The 12,848-nt window shown below is 44.9% G+C and overlaps 1 protein-coding gene across 15 annotated transcripts in view; it reads right to left on the bottom strand.

The window, feature by feature from the left end:
* The window catches only part of UBR5 (ubiquitin protein ligase E3 component n-recognin 5), a 161,825-nt gene that overhangs the window by 72,042 nt on the left and 76,935 nt on the right, over positions 1–12,848 (bottom strand). For 14 of the 15 annotated variants that reach the window (XM_082257864.1, XM_082257859.1, XM_082257869.1 and 11 more), the window contains 7 exons: positions 11,521–11,644; positions 5,556–5,667; positions 5,346–5,477; positions 5,009–5,270; positions 2,575–2,830; positions 2,279–2,490; positions 1,177–1,404 (listed from right to left, as the gene is read on the bottom strand). In XM_082257864.1, the coding sequence (XP_082113990.1) occupies positions 1,177–1,404; positions 2,279–2,490; positions 2,575–2,830; positions 5,009–5,270; positions 5,346–5,477; positions 5,556–5,667; positions 11,521–11,644 (1,326 nt within the window). The remainder of the gene's footprint in view (positions 1–1,176; positions 1,405–2,278; positions 2,491–2,574; positions 2,831–5,008; positions 5,271–5,345; positions 5,478–5,555; positions 5,668–11,520; positions 11,645–12,848) is intronic. The other variant, XM_082257867.1, reaches the window with a different exon arrangement.

Raw genomic sequence — 12,848 nt, forward strand, 5'->3', positions numbered from 1 at the left:
CAGAATATCATGTCTTGCACCCTTTGGGATCAGCAGCTATGCAGAAAAGCCAAGCTTCTAATAGTCATGCTGAAGAAAGTGGAGACTTCCAAGTAAAAATTCCAGGATAAAACCAGGCAATTAAAATCTGCAAAACTACATCCCGAACAGAGACATGCCCATCTGGTTGGAGTTGCCCTTTAGAATCTAGATTAGGAAAAATGTGCCCGTGAAATGCTTGGTAATTTTCCTCCTAACTGGCTACAGATTACCTTCAAGATAAAAACTCCACCCAATGACTGAAGAGTTTCTACAGCTATCTGCCTTTAGGGAATCCCCGGGTTACAAACAAGATAGGGACTGTAGGTTTGTTCTTAAGTCAAATTTGTAAGTTGGAACAGGTACATTTTTTAGGTTTAGCTCCACCCAAAGGAATAATTTAAGTTTTTTGGATAGCATAGGGAAGGGTTAACACCCTGTACCATTTGTTTTGCTTTCTGTACCCCTGTTCAGAAGATTTTCCCTCACTTTGTCCCTATGACAACTGGATTTTGAACATTTTGGGTTGTTGTTGAAACAAGGATTGGTGATAAAGCTTCAGTGGAGACACCTTTTTCTCATGAGAACTCTTAGGGCTCTTTCACACGGGCGTTCCGTATGTCCGTATATCACCCCATCCGTTTGCGGGTGATATATGGACATAATGAATGTCTATGGGATTGTGGATGTCAGCGGATGACCATCCGCTGACATCCGATTTGTGTCCTTTCAGTTCTGTTCAGTTTTTTGGAACGGAACAGAACCCTATTTTTGTTCCGTTTAAAAACGGAACGGATGCAAAATCGGATGTCAGCAGTGTCATCCGCTGACATCCGTAATGCCCATAGACATGCATTATGTCCGTATATCATCCGCAAACGGATGGGATGATATGCGGACATACGGACCAGATGTCATCCGTGTCCGTGGGAAAAAAAAAAGTGCCGGAGCGGATCGCAATACAGTCCGCTCCGTGTGAAAGAGCACTTACAGGAGTGAATTTCCCTTCCTAGGGCTAGATTTCTCCTCACTTTCTGTAGTCATTTGTAAGTCGGATGTTTGTAACCCGGGGACCGCCTGTACAATCCCTCAAATAGTTAAAGATTTCTTGAAGGATAACTTCACATACAAAGGGCAAGTCAAAATAGTGATGTTTACCTTTTCCTCTCCAGCTGAGGTGTGTCCAGTGTGGTCTGTTGGTTCATAGCTTTAATCCAATAAATAAGAGCCTGGAAAACATAGGCCACGTGTTTCAGGGAACACACGTCCAACACCGGAAGCACATCGGAGTGTTCATCATTGTGAGAACGCATTAGTGAGAGTGCATAGTTCAGAAAATCTCCACGTGCAGACATTCCTTGACGCGCACTTAGTAGGGTGGCTCTTCTAGAAGGAAAAGTAACTTTACATTAAAAATTTAGAACCTGAACGCAGAAAGATAGCCACTTAAAACATTGCAAGAGCACAGATTGTGTTTAGGGCCTCGTGCGCAATGGCTGTTTTAACAGCTGTTTTTTGCTTCAGGCGTTTTTTTCTACAGCCAGTAAACTCGCCAGCATGTTATCCTATGTGTCAATGCTCACATTATCAGCAGTTTTTGGCAGGGTGTTATCTGGCTTGAAAAAAACCCCAAATTAGTGGGTTTAAAAAGGGGTTTTTTTATTTTTTTTAGCTGTTAAATCACTCTAACTCTGAAAAACACGGCTATTCTGCATTTACGAGCCATAGACTTTTGTGGGAGTATAGTTAAAAAAAAAAAAAAGCAATTCGCTACAAACGCTAAAAAATGCTAATGCAAAAACACTGGAAAACGCAAAAAAAAACGCAAAAAAAAAAAAAACACTTGTTTTTAAAACGCAGCATTCTACAACTAAAGCTACTGGAGATTTTTGAACGTCCAGTGTGCATGAAACCTTATTAGTAAAGCTGGATAAAGGGGTAGAGTCAGAGAAGTATCTCTTGCTAGTGTTGCTTTAAAATGGTCCCTACAGATGGGCCAGTGTCTGCTTTTAACAGCTTCAAGGCATGGGTACCCTATATGCACTGTGGGGATTCTAGGGGTAAGGAGACAGACAACTGGATGAATGTGAACTGTGATACAGTTTTTATGAAGCATGTGAAAATATGGAAGACTGTGATAAACGCCTTTAAAAAAAAAACAAATAATGCCTCCAGGAAATCCTTGCCAGCTGTGTTCTCTTTTACCAAGTCATGGCACTTCAATAAACATACCAAGACAATAGTGCAGAATATAGAATACCTTCTGCCTTCTAGTGTCCTCAGGCTGGCTTCTTCTCGGGCAGTCATGCGTTCTCTTCTGGTGGGATTCTGAGAAGCATGAAGCGGGTGGTTCGGATGACCTGGATCTCCAGCTGAAGACAGTGCAGACCCATAACGAAGCTGAGCTTCAGTGGAATCCATTATACTAACCATCCAGTTCCATGTTGGAATAAGCTTTTCTTCCACATAGTTCTGAAAAATTAGAATGATACAAGTTAGAACAATGCAAGTTCTACTAACAATGAGAAACGCTTACAGTTCTAAACAATGTCACACCTGCAAGTTAACTGCATCTTGATAAGTCAGCTTTACAGCAGCAGGAATCTGAGAGTAGACCAGATGGTTGTATTTTGGGATGAGCCCCATTAAGTCCGATATTTGCCGAATAACTATGCTATAAGCTCTTGCCAGACTGCTTGCCGATGTCAAGTAGCTACTGGAGTTGCTGGCTTCAAGGGCTGCGGCTGCACTAGAGCTCATGTTTCCACTTCGGCGTAAACTAGATGGTTCAATGTAAATTAGAGCTCCTGAACTCGCTAGAAAAAAAATAAAGGTTAAAAATAAGGTTGAAATAAAAGTGATATTAAAAAGGCAAACATTAAAAAAAAATAAAAAATGTCCGTGCAGTGGTTTTGCCCAGAGCAGCCACAATCCTTCTCTTCTCGGGTCCCCTGCTGGCAATCCTGGTCTCTACCTCCTGTCGAGTGCCCCCAGAGCAAGCAGCGTGCAATGGGGGGGACCCAAGCATGCAAGTTCAAGCCGCTGCTCTGCGTGTCCTTTCAGACACGGAGCTGCGGCTCGGCCTCCCCCCTCCTCTTTTCTCATTGGCTCACCAATGGCTCTTGCTGCTCTTTAAGCCAAATTAGGAGGGAGAGTTCCCAGAGAGCTGATGCTCTTGCGCACATTGCTGGATAGAAGGGGGAGCTCAGGTAAGTATTGGGGGGGGCTGCTGCTGCACACAGGCGTTTTTTTTTACCTGCATGCATAGAATGTATGCAGGTAAAAACATTTAGCCTTCAGAACCACTTTAATTCAGAAACTTGTTTACAACCCTTGGAGGGAATCAAAAATGGAGAAGGATCTGGGAGTCTTAGTTGATGATAGATTAGGCAACAGCATGCAATGCCAAGCGGCAGCTTCCAAAGCCAACAGAATATTAGCATGCATAAAGAAAGGGATGTATTCCAGAGATAAGACTATAATCCTTCCACTTTATAAAACTCTGGTCCGACCGCATCTGGAGTATTCTGTCCAGTTCTGGTCGCCAGTCCTCAGGAGGGATGTGTTGGAGCTGGAGAAAGTCCAGAGAAGGGCAACTAAACTGATTAGGGGGTTGGAGGACCTTACCTATGAAGAGCGGCTGCAATCGCTCGATTTATTTTCCCTGGAGAAAAGACGTCTGAGAGGGGACATGATAGCAATTTATAAATATCTTAATGGGGATCTCAGCTTAGAAGAAAAGCTGTTCATTCGAAGGAATTGCATGAGGACTCGAGGACATACAATGCGATTAGAGGAGAAGCGTTTTAACCTCAGGCAACGTGGGGGGTTCTTTACTGTTAGGGCTACAAGATTGTGGAATTGTCTACCACAAGAGGTGGTTTCTGCGGGTAGTATGGTGACTTTCAAAAGACTCTTAGACTTACATCTCAAGGATCAGGAGATTGAGGGCTATGTTAGATGATTACAGTCACACACACCTACACAGGTTGAACTGGATGGACTATTGTCTTTATTCAACCTCACCTACTATGTAACTATGTAACTATGTAACACGTTTCCTACCACAGTAATGTACAGAAAGTAAATCAAGCTATGATAGGTTATGACCATATTCTAGATTAGAAAGAATTTGAAAAATTAAATATAAATACAGGTTGAGCCAAAGACCCATTAGTGGGTAAAGTGCAACAAGTAAGCAGAAATGTTACGAGGAAGAGGATGAAGCTGCTATTTGTTATATGTCTGGTAGATGGGTGGAAAATGCCTGAATTTGGTGCAGAATGAGCTCTTCCACTAACTAGATTCCGGTTATTGCCTTGGCAAGAAGCTCTGTAGCAACGACAGCTAAAAATGCAATACCTCATGCACATCAATGGGGCTCCAGCCTTCAAAACCCGCTGTCGGGGATGAAAAACCCTGTACATCTGAACTTACAGGCATAAATACATACGCACCCTTCTATATGGCAAAAGATTAGTAATTCTATTCAGTCAGTGCTGTGATCCAAACACTGGAAGCTGGTGATCTCACCTTCCTCCATTGTAATTAAGCATATGACCAAAATGCACCAACCCCCCCCAAGCTCCCAGGCTAGCTGATTAGATCTACTGTCCTAGGAGAAAACCCAGGTAGCTCTGAGAAATGATGGCGAACCTTGGCACCCCATGTGAACTACATTTCCCATAATGCTCAACTATATTGCAGAGTGCATGAGCATTATGGGAAATGTAGTTCCAAAACATCTGGGGTGCCAAGGTTTGCCATCACTGCTTGAATGGACTGCAAATCTGACCCTCACCTTGAGGTTACAAAGCATGCAAACAGTCACTGCAATAAAAATACACATTCTAGAAAATAGAAAACAATTTTTTTTTTCTATACATCTATGGCACTCAAAGATTGAGGCAAGGTTAAAATGGGGGAGGCAAGGTTAAAATGGGGGAGGCAAAACAATGCAGATCAAAAAAAAAAAAAAAAGGTTTGTGACTTGCCTGCAGGGGTAGAAGTGCTAGATGGAGCTGTGTTGGGAGTTCTTTGATTCTGTGTGTTCCTCACAGCCCACTGCATAGAACGAGGAGCTTGTGCAGCACCATTGGCATGGTTGCTGTTCGTAGACCTCTCTAAAGGCTCATCAATCATAAATGTCTCCTGGTCAAGATCATCGCTCTGACTACTGCTGCTGTCAGAGTCACTGGAGTCATTTGACTGAGAGTCATCCTCCGAGAAGAAAGCTGGGACGCTGCTGGCACCTGCAAGGTAAAGATTTTTGAGTTTAGCTCTTTATCGACAACAGACATGTAAGGAGTCAAGAGACTAATACATACCTGCTTCTGAGCCAGCAGTTGCTGCTGTGACAACACTTCTGCGGCCACTAGCATTGTCCTGATTACTGTGATTGCTTTCACTGTCACTTTCTGTCTCAGCAGCAGCCAGAAGGTCCAACTCCATGTCACTCCCTGAAAAACAACTGAAATCAGTATAATGACTAGAAACAAAACGGATGAATTTTCATGGTCAATGCAATTGCACTTTACCATCCTCATCATGCTCATCATGTTGTCCTTCAGCTTCCGCATTCTCTTCTCCATGTTCCTCTTGCTCATCATGATGGTCTTCCTCACCAGCAACTCCTTCTACTACTTCTACCTGAAAGATAGGCCACAAGACATCAGAAAACAAAAAAACACAGCATAGTGAACAGAAAAAACACAAAAAGAACCCACCATAATGCACCACAGTGACACAGGAAATCATTTTTGCTTGTGGCCAAATTATATTTTATTAAAGGTGCAGTGCTAACCGTCAGTGTGAAAAATGTAAATCTATAGTAACCATGAGATAAGTCTCATAAAAAACAATTATGCTACAGAATACACACCACAGTGCCCTTCACCTGCTTGGACTGACCACACCAATTACAGGTGGTCAACCTGGTCAACGTAATTGGTGAGGTCAGTCCAAGCAGGCGAGAGGATACCCATCGGTGGGGTGAAGGGCACTGTTGTGATTTAAGTCAAGATGCATATGGTGTACGGGGCTGCACAATCACGGATATTAGCTTTTTCTGACTTAATGGATGTTTGTTATGGACGGATTTTGAATGAGAGATATATAAACATACACACACTACATATTTTTACACATTTTTTATGAGACTTATCTGATGGTCACATATGTTTTGAGTCCTAAAGATTTAAATTTTCTCCCAGTGATTAGCGCTGCACCTTTATAAAAAAAAATATTTTGCATATGCACAGGTGGATGAATGCATGGTTGTTTTAGCTGCTATCCGTTGCATGTAGGTTACACATACCCAGGGAAATTGAGAGTCTATTATAGCTTATTGCTAGATGGTGAGGATACAGTTAGCACGAAAGGTGTATAGACTTATTTGTTTTTCATCAAATTATATAATTCTTCTCTGAGTGCTGGATGTGAGGATTTACCCACTTGAAGGCTAAGCTTTTTCTGAAAAGATAATACCAAATTAAGGTCCCACGGAGGTAGCAGGGGATCGCCTCGGAGGAGCCATATGGCAAACCCCTTGTATAAGTGCGAATCAAAGCATGCGTAGCTAAAGGGCATTGGAAGAACACAGTCAAAGCCAACACTTGGCCTTTGATAGTGCCCAAAGCCAACCGCTGTTCAAGCCCTTTTTTGAAGGAAGGTCAAAATCCTAGCCACCGAAAACAGGAGAAGATGCACCTTCAGCGATTCACATCATGAGATGTAGGATTTCCACATACAATAATAAATCTTCCTGGAAGTAGACTTCCTGGCCTTCAACAGTGTAGGAAATCACAGAATCCGAAAGCCCTCTGTCCAATACTTGGCTTTTAACAGCCACGCCCGTTTAAAGCCAGCGACTGTAAAGCAGGATGGAAGATCGGCTCTTGAGACAGCAGATCTTCCCCCCGAGAAGAAGTCTCCAAGGAGCATCGACGACCAACCTTACCAGATCTGCGGACCAAGACCGGCGAGGCCAGTCTGGGGCCACCAGAATGCCTGGAATCCCTTCCACCTCTATTCTGCACAGAATTTTCAGTGAAGAGAACGCACAGATCAGCCGACACTGATCCCAAGGAGCCACCAGTGAGTCCGTGGCGACGGCCAGAGGATCCCTTGACCTGGCTACAAACCTCTGAACCTTCTTGTTGAGTCGAGAAGCAAACAGGTCAACATCGGGTGTCCCCCACCGGACACACAGGGAGGTGAAACACCTCAGGGTGCAGGGACCACTCCCCATGATCCAGCACTTGACGACTCAGGTAATCCGTCTGCCAGTTTTCCACACCTGGTATGTGTACTGCAGAAAGGGCCACCAGCACTCCTCCCCAGCCGGACAGGCTGGAGTCTGTGGTTACCACAGTCCAATACAATGGGAAAAAAAAAAAAAAAAGACTTGCCCTGGCGTAGTGCTAATGAGTGAAGGCACCATAGTAGGGCAGTCCTTGTGTTGTGACGCAACCAAATCATAGTGTCCAAGGTCTTTGGATCTTTGTTCCATTTGACAAGAATCTCCCTTTGTAAGGGTCTCGTGTGGAACTGAGCAAACAAACTGCCTCGAAGGTTGACACCATCACACCCAAGGCCCACATGCAAGTCCGCAGAGAGAACAGATTGCAAACAAATCACCCCCTGCAATTTTTGCAGCTTGTCCGGGGGGGAAAAAAAACCCTCGCCGAAGCAGATTCCAGAGTCAGGCCCAGATAATCCAGTCTTAAGGATGGTATCGGGGCCAAATTTTTTAAATTCATGTTCCTTCTGAACTCTTGCAGAGTCCATACAGTAATTGTCAAGTCGCCCAACAGGGCTGAATGAGAGTCTGCTCTTAATAGGAGATCGTTTAAGTATCCCAGTACCGTAATCCCCAGTTATCGCACTCATGCCAACACCGGAGTTAACACTTTGGTGAAGACCACTGGGGGCGAAGGCGAGACCAAAGAGTAACGCCACAAATTGATAATGCTCTTCTCCTACAGCAAAACGAAGGAAACTTTGGTGTCCAGCGTAAATAGGGATGTGTAGATATGCGTCCTTGATATCTATGGAGGCCAAATTGTCTCCTTGGTGTAGAGACGCCATTACTGTGCGAATGGACTCCATTCGAAACTTCTGTACCTGCACAAAGCGGTTCAAAGCCTTGAGGTTTGAGATTGGACGTACTTTGCCTTCTTTCCTGGGCACAATAAACAGTTTTGAATACAACCCCGGAAAGCGTTCCCAAGAAGGAACCGGCACAATCACCCCTTGCGACAGCAGATCTTGTACCGCCTCTCTTAGATCCCATAACTGGTCTGGGTAGGCGTAGATTGGACCAGTTCTTCCCAGTCCAACGGTCGAGACCGGAATTCGATCTTGTAACCCGATCAGATCGCGGACCCATTTGTCCTGAATCAAGTTAGTCCATGGTTGCGGAAAGAAGCAAAGACATCCCCCCCACCCCAGAAACGGGTGAGGGCGTCCCTTCATTCAGACGAGGATTTGTCCGAAGATCCAGATTGGCCTGTTCTTGGCTTACCTGACCATGTCTTGGAATCCCCAGAAGAGAATGAATGGCTTAGCTCCTTTCTCCTGTGACCCTGAGGCACAAAAGAGCCGCCTACGAGCAGTAAATGAAGGCCCCACGTCTATTACACGGTGCCTTGCCCTTTGTGGAATGGAGTAGAAGAGTACTCTTCCCACCTGTAGGCCTTTGGATCCTCCCTGGATGAGTTTATCAAACAACCTGTCCCCCGTAAAGGGAAGGTCAGAAAAAGCCTTTTTGGAAGCCTGGTCCGCAGACCAGCTTTTCAACCACACCATGCGTCCCCACCACAGACACACTGGCTATCAGTGGAGCCACATCCAGCGACGCATTACATATATACAGAAGGGCTTGAACCATTTGGTCCATTAGCTCTATCAGGCCCGGTGAGAGCTGCTCCGTTTTAAAGTCGCCTTTTAGCAGCTTCGCCCATTCTGTGATGGTCTGACACCAGAGTAATCACAAAGACAGGTTTTAGTATTGAGCCCGCTAACACATTCATGGCGGGACAGAGACTCAGTCTATCCATGGGGTCTGTAAATACCGGGGACTCTTCTACCGGGACCACAGTAGACTTGTTTAGTCTGGAAACCGGATGATCCACCTTTGGTGGCACGGTCCACCTAGTGGAAACCGCATCCGCAAAGGGGTAATGCCTTTTAAAGCGCTTAGGCACCACTAACATTTGTTTGATGCACCCCCACTGTTCATTGACAATGTTATAAAAAAAGTTCCGGACAGGGAAACCCCTTGCCCGACTTCTGGGATTTGCGGGTGCCAAAAGACACCTGCGTCCCTGACGCTGTAGACTCATCCGCCATTTTTAAGGTTTCTCACACCGACACGAAGTGTCTCCACCCGCGCGGTAGCTGACGAGGAAATGTCCTCCTCACCGTCAGAATGTGAAGACCCAGATCCACCAGGATGGTATGCGGCGGCCACATCACCTTCCTCTGTAGTATCCTCAAGATTCTGTAGTAGAAGGCATAGGGCTCTTTTGGCTAGTGGCATTTTTTTAAAAACTAAATCCACTTTTAACACCAGGCTTTCCAAAACTGCTGTAAAAGCAGACAGGGGCTGTGACCCAGAGGGTCCTGCAACCGCACTGAGGGGGTTTGTAGGCAAGATTTGGTCCTGAGACTCCATTAACACCGAGTATAAAAAAAAAAAAAGTGGTGTACCTTTAAGAAAAGTTGCAAAAACGTGATCTGCACCAGCAGTACCACAAGTCCCAGCCCTAAAAACAGCCTGAAGCAGGGAAGGAGTGAGGAATACCTCCTACAGTGACCCCAGGAACATATCACCAAAATGGTCTGGAGGCTTCAGGAACGTTCTGTGCAGAGAATAAAAACGATCTGACACAAGAAACCGAAAAACACCTGGGTCATGCCTAGAGCCCCTAGCTTCTCCCTTGCTGTCCAGCGATCGTGGACTTCAAGAAAATGGTGGTCCCACGCATTTCTATGGGGAACTACCAAAACATGGCCGCGCAGGCATTTCAATGAGAACATTTTTTACATTGAGGCAGAGCAGAAAGACTACAGCAAAATGGCGGCCCCCACAGCGTGCCATACGGTCTCTAGGACCCCCAGGTGGGTCATCAGACAGAGGCATCGGGATCCCAAGGAGGAGACCCCACCAGGACAAAACTCCCCCTTGCAGAACCGCGGCAACAGCCAACAGGGAACTGAGGGATACCGGAGGGTCCAACTTTGCCAGGGAGGGGGCCCACGTCAACTCGAGACCGCCAGAGAATTGGGGGACACTTACTCACCATACCACAGCATCAGGTGGGCTCCACTCCGAACAGACTACCTTGTGTGCGCCCCGGCAAAGCGTTTCACTCGCGTGCCCGCCCCCGTCCTTCGTGGCGAGGACTAGTGCTGGACCTGCTCACGCTCGCTGCCCAGGCTGGGAGACCCTAAGGATCTAGGATATCCAATGCAAAACCCAGCCGGCTGTTACTTGCAGTTCTCTCAGGAACACAAACAAAAAAAAAAAAAAAAGTCTTACAAAACAAGGTTCCCAAAAACAAACAGCTAAGACCGAAATCCCAGCAGGGAACTAGGTCCTACTCCTAAACTAGGCAGAAACAAACTCAGCGCTATAGCACAGTGTGTGGGCATATGCCTGCAGGGACCGCTCCATAGGCATGGTACTCCACAGACGTGGTAATGTTTTTTTTTTCCTGCCTAGTATCCTACTCCTGTAGGGGACAGCATAACCCAATGGTCAAGATATGGAGTTGCGTCTGTCAATGAACGATAGAGAAAATGGGTTTACTTTCCCCCTAGACCGAAAGGGACGTCATGACGACGCTCTGGTCCTCCATGACCATAGAGGCGATCAGAGATAATCTGGTCTCTGATCACTTCTATGGCCAGCTACGTGACTCGTGGGATCGTTACTCGGGCCTAAAAAAATGCCAAGCCCGATAAACATCGACAAGCAGCGATAGGCAATCTCTCCAGCTGCTTTGAAAAGCGATCCAGCTGGCAATTAGCCACTCGGACCGCTTTCATGAGAAAAATAAAAATATATACCGGGGTTATGGCCGATTGCTTCAAGCATAATCCCGGTAAACCACATGCAAGCCACAACGTTTATTACATATTGTAGTTGGCAATGGTGAATATGGTTTATGATCCAGATTTTTATATTATATTGGTATTAAGTGAACTATGTGTAAACATTTTTGGGTATTGTTAAAGTGGTGCAATTTTCATGTTGGTAGTTTGATTTTATTTTTATTTTTTCCAATCGGTGTTATGTATTTTAATAGGATGGTATGGTTGATTATAGTACAGTATTCATTTTATTTTATGTGGTATTAATTGCCGTCATTGGTTATTTTATTGTGTTGTCTTGTGGAATGTAATTTATTTTAGTAGTTTCCCTTTGGGATGAATAGTATTCTGAATCTGAACAAAAGAAAATAAAATTCCTGAATTGGACTTCGAAGCTGAAGCTACCTCTTCCACGTCGGCAGACACAATATCATCCTGTTCCTCATCCCTGCTTCTCACAGGCTGTGACTGGCTTATTCTTCTCTGCTGAGGATTTCTAATGATGTAAGATGACTGTGACTGACTGGAACTAAAAAATATGAGAAAAATAAGGTATTGAGATTGCTTTACTAGGTGGAGACAAAATTACAGCATTTAATCGCGATCCAAAAAAAAGAAAAACAAAAAAAAAAAAACAACAACATGCCATTTACTTCTCTAGCACTAACACAACTTTGTTCTCTTCAAGAGCTGGGGACACTGAAGAAGTTTCTGCATCGGACACATGTTTGGGTGTCTTGGGTGCCTGCGTCATCTGCTGCATCCTGTGGCTCATTCCACCGGTCCAACATCAGTACAGGATGCAGCTGTATATAGAGGCCATAGATAAAAACACAGAGCATTGCAGAGGGCGAAGGCATCTGAAAGACCCAAGTGTTGAATGCTGAAGATTCTTAGGTAGATGTAGGTACAAAAGAGTGAAGATCTGAGTCATCGCCTACCTGAAAAGGTAAATAAGCATCCAAGACATGGATCTTAAAACTCCTTACCCCTCCAGGTCCAGAGAAGCATTAACAGCTTTGGAGCAAGCAATATAAAGTGGAACTTCCCTCTCCCTGTCAACATTGAATTTTAATCCTCATGCTGCTAGTATTAGTAAATAGATAGGAAATATCTCATTTACTTTTTTTTTTATACATTTCTTCAGTTACTTCCTGGGTTCCATGCCTAGGCAAATGATGTCATACATCCCATCCCAGGAGTCTTCGGGAGGGGAGGAGGGGTTTTTCACAGCTCAGCACAGTCTCCTGCATGCATACTTGAGCTAAGGGCAGGAAGTAAATACTACATGAATCATTTGCCCTTACTCAAGATGGCCACGGCCAGAAATGCTAGGGGGTGTTTTTCAAAGTGATTTCTCGCCAAAAAAAAACAACATGGAGACATGGACGGATGTTTGCTTTAAATATTAAAAATTAATCGAAAGTGTTTTTTTTTTTGGTTTGTGGAGCTTCGATGCAGTGAAGATCCGCTTTAAGGAAATGCTCTTAGTATTTCGACTAGGGTCTGGGCAAGAGAAGGTTCCTGGAAGTCCTTCCCCAGGAGGCTGCTGATGAGCCAACAGTCCTCTGGACATATTGACTCCAGGAGATGTTATCTGTAGCAAGAAGCATGGCCATTTTGCCTGCTGACAATCCAGGGGGTTACAGGTACCTCTTCGGCGATCACCTTTACCTGTCACACAGATCTAACTGCACCCAGGTGCACAATCCCCTCCTCTCTGTGCAGCCATT

This window comes from Pelophylax lessonae, assembly GCF_965119305.1.
Source record: "Pelophylax lessonae genome assembly, chromosome: 5".
Lineage (NCBI taxonomy): Eukaryota > Metazoa > Chordata > Amphibia > Anura > Ranidae > Pelophylax > Pelophylax lessonae.